This window comes from Ambystoma mexicanum, chromosome 5p (assembly GCF_040938575.1).
Source record: "Ambystoma mexicanum isolate Mex_15411 chromosome 5p, UKY_AmexF1_1, whole genome shotgun sequence".
NCBI lineage: Eukaryota > Metazoa > Chordata > Amphibia > Caudata > Ambystomatidae > Ambystoma > Ambystoma mexicanum.
In genome coordinates, this window is record NC_090930.1 from 457494804 (window position 1) to 457500803 (window position 6000).

The 6000-nt window shown below is 39.7% G+C and overlaps 1 protein-coding gene across 1 annotated transcript in view; it reads left to right on the forward strand.

Annotated features, from left to right (window-relative positions):
• The window catches only part of LOC138481014 (sodium- and chloride-dependent neutral and basic amino acid transporter B(0+)-like), a 94419-nt gene extending 88908 nt beyond the window's left edge, over positions 1 to 5511 (forward strand). The window contains exons 13-14 of the mRNA XM_069612861.1: positions 2458 to 2625; positions 4224 to 5511. Of these exons, the coding sequence (XP_069468962.1) occupies positions 2458 to 2625; positions 4224 to 4388 (333 nt within the window). The 3' untranslated portion in view covers positions 4389 to 5511. The remainder of the gene's footprint in view (positions 1 to 2457; positions 2626 to 4223) is intronic.
• Positions 5512 to 6000: the final 489 nt, after the last annotated feature.

The window sequence follows — 6000 nt, forward strand, 5'->3', positions numbered from 1 at the left end:
AACAGGTTGGAAATTGTATCATTACTCAGGCATATGATAGCAGTGCCTCGCAAATGCCTAACTAATACCTATACAGAAGCCACAACTGTTGGCTTTATCGTGACCAGGGAACGGCAGCCGCTATCTGATCTTGGACCTGAGGATGGCTATGTGAGGGAGGAACACATGGGGGGAGGCAACCCTCAGGAGGTTGTCCTGACATCATCAATGAGACATGGTATCCCTCATTTTCTTTTGAGGATACTCCACCATACCCCATGCCTTAATGGCATATTGTCATACCTCCCCTCACCCACCTTGGAAAAGTACTGGAAACACTTTCACAGGATCTGTATGCAAGTCCTTCAAATCAGACCTGCCTTTCAAGACACCTGTAAACACCTTTCCAGACTCTGTGTACATATCCTTAAAATAGGACTTACCTTTCATGACTTCTGATCACATGGTTTCAGACTTTGCATGCAAGATATCAGAAACAGACTACCATTGCCCTAAAAACGAACATACTGTGACTAAGAAGATGAGCAGAGTAATGAAGATTACTGGAAGCCAGGAGCGCATGCTGCACTCTAGTTGTTTCAGGAACAAGTCTGATGCCACAAGATTTAATCTGGCAGACCAACTGACAGACAGATGCTGGCTGGATAATGCTGCTTCACTGTGTGCTGACTGAGGAACCACAGGTCTGGAGCGGTGTCCGTGGAACCAACTGACTTGCCGACAAGGAAAAATGTAGTCGACTGCAAGAGGGAGTATGCTGCGAGAATGCCAGAAGCAAGCAGAAGGCTCCTGGATATTCACAAGTACTTGAAGGCAGCCTCCAAGCCACTGAAACCCTGAGGGAAGCGCAGAAGCCACATTAGACATATAAGTAGAGAAGCAGACAAGGTGAGAGGGAGAAACACCCTGAGAGACTGCCGCCAGCTTGCCACAAGAGAATCAACATATGCCAGCAAGAGCTGGTGAGTCCACCTGAGGGAAGAGGGGACACTGGGGTATATTGGCAGCACTGACAATGTGATTGAGGTATATGAGAGGGATAGAATAAGTGAACATTTCCTGAAGAGGCAAAGTAGAATGAGAATAAGAGACTGTCAAGTTTGTGAGTGTCTGCAGTAAATGTATAAGAGAAGTCCTGGCAGGAGAGTATACCGGGCAGATTAAAGGTGCACAAATCTATATGAGAAAGAGTGGAAGTGTGTGCAGAATCCTGGCAGGAGAGTATACCAGACAGATGCAAGTTGAAAGCATGTTGATATAAGAAATGTTCGGGCAGGAGAGTACACCAGGCAGATACAAGTTGCAAGAATATACATGTTAAAAAGCCCTGGCATGAAAGGACACCAGGCATCATCAAATTGAAAAGTGTATAATATACAGTATGCAAGAAATTATTGATAAGGATACATCAGAACTACCAAAAGGCATTGGAAACATATTGAAGAGGAGAGACAACCTGGCAGCAGAGCATGTCAGGTATCCTAACTCTATACAGACTAACAGCCAAGTTATGTTTTATACCAATTGTGTTTTTGATCAAGAGAAACTTAAGGAACTTATATTCTTGCATATACAACAGAGTGAAAAGCATGAGGAGAAATCCAGGTGAAGGGAACCACCCACTGGAGCAAAGAACTTTATGCAAACTAACAGTCAAGTTATTTTATATATCAGTTGTGTTGTTGATCAAGAGAAACTAAAAGGAACTGATATTTTTGAATAAAAACAGAGTGAAGCGAAATCCAGGGAAAGGGAATCACCCTGTGGAACAAGGAACTCTATCCTTTTGGAACATTTGTGTTGTAGTTACGCATTTCCTTTTGTACACTACTAAAGGCCAAAGACATTTTCTCTTTTTCAACTTAAAACTAATTTTGTTAGAATGTGAGGGCCAGAATAATACTTTGGACACAGGACGTTTTGCTTTGGACATTCTGACATGGATAGACCCTTATCTTTTTTTTCTGGTAGGGGAAGACCTCTTGGAGCAGGGACAGAGAAGCATTTTCCACCCCCCCCTTTTATTTTAATAACTGTTTATGGTCAAAATCATAATTCTCTGTGTCTGTGTTTCATTCCTGGTTCCTCACAGGACCTCAACGAGATCCCAGGAGGTTTTTGTTTCATGAAAAGGCAGGCATTGGCAGTCAATGGGTGGGCAAATAAATAAACAATACTCACATGCTGTGTCTCCCTATTCCCATGACATCTAACAGCAGTAACAGTTTCAGCTTGTAGGTGATATTTAATTGCCACCCAATAGCCAAACAACATACATTTCCTCTATGGGTTGGCGGCTAAATAAGCTTGAGAGAGGGGTAGGTTGAAAGGGATTCTTGTTATAGAGGCATATATTATATGGAAAGAGACACCTGCCTTTTTAACAAAGTTATTTCTTTTGGGTGTGACGAAAAATCCTGAAATTATGTTTCTTTTGTTGTTCCTTTTTTCTAATAGGCAATATTAATCTGGTCCCTCGTGACATTCAAAACACCTATGCATGGTAGCATTGAGTATCCAGCCTGGGCTGTGGCCATTGGCTGGTGTATGATCCTGTTCTGCCTCATTTGGATTCCTATACTTGCAGTGGTGAAAATGATCAAAGCCAAAGGAACGTTAGCAGAGGTAAGTCCTCCGACAACATTTCATGTAAAATTGAGTATGCACACTATATCAAATGTTTATGTTAAGCCATAAATCTTATGTGTAATAGTCTTGCGTAAGACTTTCACACATTAAATTTACTTCACGGCTCATTTTCACCCATTTATATGGCGTAGAGGAAGCAAAGATCATAAATTATGATTCTGCCTTTCACTTTCTCTCCACCATACAAATACTCCAGCATTTGTGCCAGCATGTATTCCCTCTGGGGAGCAAAGAATCCCCTGCTTTTCACATCAGCAAAAAGCAGGTGGATTCCATAGGAATCCATTGGAAATTCTGCCTGCCATGTTTACTCATTTTGCAGGGCGGATTGCAAAACGGTAGTATGAAGCGATTACGCCACCATTTTACACTCCCAGTTTTCACTCCACTGTATATATGAGGAAATTGCATGGAAAGGATCTGTTAACTCAGAATTGTAAACAGAACAGGTAACCGCTACCTAATTATGGTTAATCAAAAGCAAGCCCCTTAGTGTTCTTTAAGTAATAGGTATCTGTTTGGGCTAGGTCAGAGATTTTTTGCTAGTTCACAAATCACTTATACCTGGAAAAAGATACAATATTCAGATGCATAAATTCGGAATTATTAACACGTTTCAAAGTGTAACTATCTATTAGGTAATGAATACATTACTGTATACATTACCCACACATTAATTTACTTGGCCAGCATATGTGGGTGTTTGGTCAACATTAACACCTGGATAGTCTTGTCCCATCCTTACTCAGATTAACGTCATGGGCCACTTTTTATCTCCCAACACCTGTTGTGTTATTTCCTCTCCAACAGAAATGTAGCTTTTTGCAGCATCCTCCAGCGCCAAACAACATTTTTATTTTTACATTTCTAGTGCAAGCGTAACCACCTGCGCTACTTATGGAAAAGAACACATTTTTGGGCTGAGAACTCACTCATAAGGTTTTCATACTTAAACTTTGGCATTGAGTTATCAAACCCCAGCAGCACTGGGATGAATGTTGTAGGACCCTTTCATGGCCGCAATTATGTGTAAAGGCCAAACATTTAGGAACGAGTTCTGAAAAGTTTCAAAGGTTAGACAGAACTACATACATCCAAAATTATAGTTGTTTGAGTTTCCCTCAAATGAGTTTCCCATAAATACATAGAATATGTGCAGGTTAGCAGACAATATCACTTCCAGTAATTAGCAATATAATCTGCATCAGACATGGAGGAATCACTACTTGACCAACTTGGCACAATGTAAGCAAAATGTGAATCCGACAACAGAAGTGAGTTGTCCAAACTTGTGTGATGAGTTTGGAATCTTAAAATAAACTGTTCCCAAGACAGGTTTCGATATAAATGACTGGCGGTAAATTACCATTTCCATGGAGTGAATATGGCGGCAACCGCAACATGAATCTAACTTTATTTATATAGTTGGGCTGGCAAATAATTGTGCCTGCTGACTCATTTACTGATCACCCAAATCAGCTGTCAATGCCGTAATCAGCACCACAAGTGTGTGTATAAAAGAAAGACAAAACACTATATTCTTATCCAACATAAATGCATTTATTTTTCTACAGCGCTTCATGAGTATTTGCAGGCCTCATCCTACGTGGGGACCGGCACTTGAACAGCATTACGGGGAGCGATATCAACATCGTCTGGATCAAGATCCCAAGAAACCCAAGCAAGGCCTAGAAATACCAACCATCTCAGGATATGACAACACAGCATATATTTCTTGATAACATCTTGACACTTCTTAGATGATCCTGTCATAGCACTGTAAAGACATCTGTGCTATAAGGATACATATATGGCTCATGCCACCCGCGAGTATCATTAATGATACTGCACTGTAGTTGAGTAGTAAGGAGGAGTTTGCTATTTTGATATTGCTGGAAAATTTACACAATGTTGCACCTCCTGAAGAAAGGTCAGTGGTAATGATTGCTATATTGTATTTGGTGAATGTCTAACTGAGTAAGATCACATATGCAAATGTGTTTAAAGAGAACATAGACACATAGAAAAGGGCCTTTCTCAGTGTTCAGAGAGAGCTGATGTTATCATGTTGGACAGCAAGAACATCCAATATGATATCTTACAATTTTGGGAATTTCCTCTCAGAACTTTCGTGGGCACTTCTCTGAAAGTTAACAAGCTTCTACAGCAACTCTTCTAGGTATGGTACTCTTATGAACTATAAGCAGCACCATACCTTCGATACATACCAGTTGTTTGTGTGTCTAGTGATGTATAACAGGAAAATAACAAACTAGGAAATATTTGGACTTACAATACATCACACAAGCCTTTGTTTGTGCTATTGCTTTAGTGCTGTAACTAGGTGCAGCCCTCCCTTGTCTAAGGGAGAGAACACATGTGTGGTCAATCGTGTTCCTTGAACTGATAAAACAGAAACCAAAATCACACAATTATTTGTAAATATAAGTCGTTGTTTGACTTGCTAAAATAGAATGGGTGCTCAAGGTCACTCTCACGTGTGCATTCAAATGAGTGCTACTATCAAATGTCTACATGTAAGATACACTGTAAATGATCGTATTACCTCTGTGTGCCTTCTTAACTTTTACCTATGTTGTTGGGACACCAGTGTGCCAAAAATGAACACCAATTTACATGGTTCAGCACAGGGATCGCTTTATGCGCACATGCACATTTGTAACACCTATGAGTTAAAAATGCGTGTGCACAATGCAGAAATAATGCATATATTTTTGTACCTTTGTCAATATCAGGAAGCTTTCAATGTATTTTGATCAGAATAAATGTAATATTTGTACGTTTTAATTTTATATGAGGACATGTGTTGTATAATAAAAAATAAACATGTTTTATACGTTGTCAAGTTTCTCCTCTGATTATTTGTTTTTATCAAATATAAATGGGGGCTGAGCTCCAAGGGAACTATAAAGGTACCATAGAAAAGAGCAATGAAGGGCAGAGATCAAAATAACTAGATGCCTTCACCGGGATTTAGGAGGCAATTTCAAATAAGAGCATATTAGAGGAATATTTAGAGGAATACGACATCTTTTGTTTAGTATAACAAGGACACAATCCAACACTATTATCACCGATTGAAAAATAAGATCATTTCATTTGTATTGTCTTTAAAGGGAATCTGCAGTAGCCATGTGCCTTTGTTGGCTATTCCTTCTCAATATACATATGTAAATCTAGTTGATTTAAACATAGACGTGCACACAAAGGCACAGAGGCAGCACTCCACAGCAAGACATATAAGGCAGTCCCAGCACATGTAAAAAATATGAAAATGCTGTGTAATTTTATTTAAGACATGACATTTGCATTCAGGCTACAGGAAGCAAA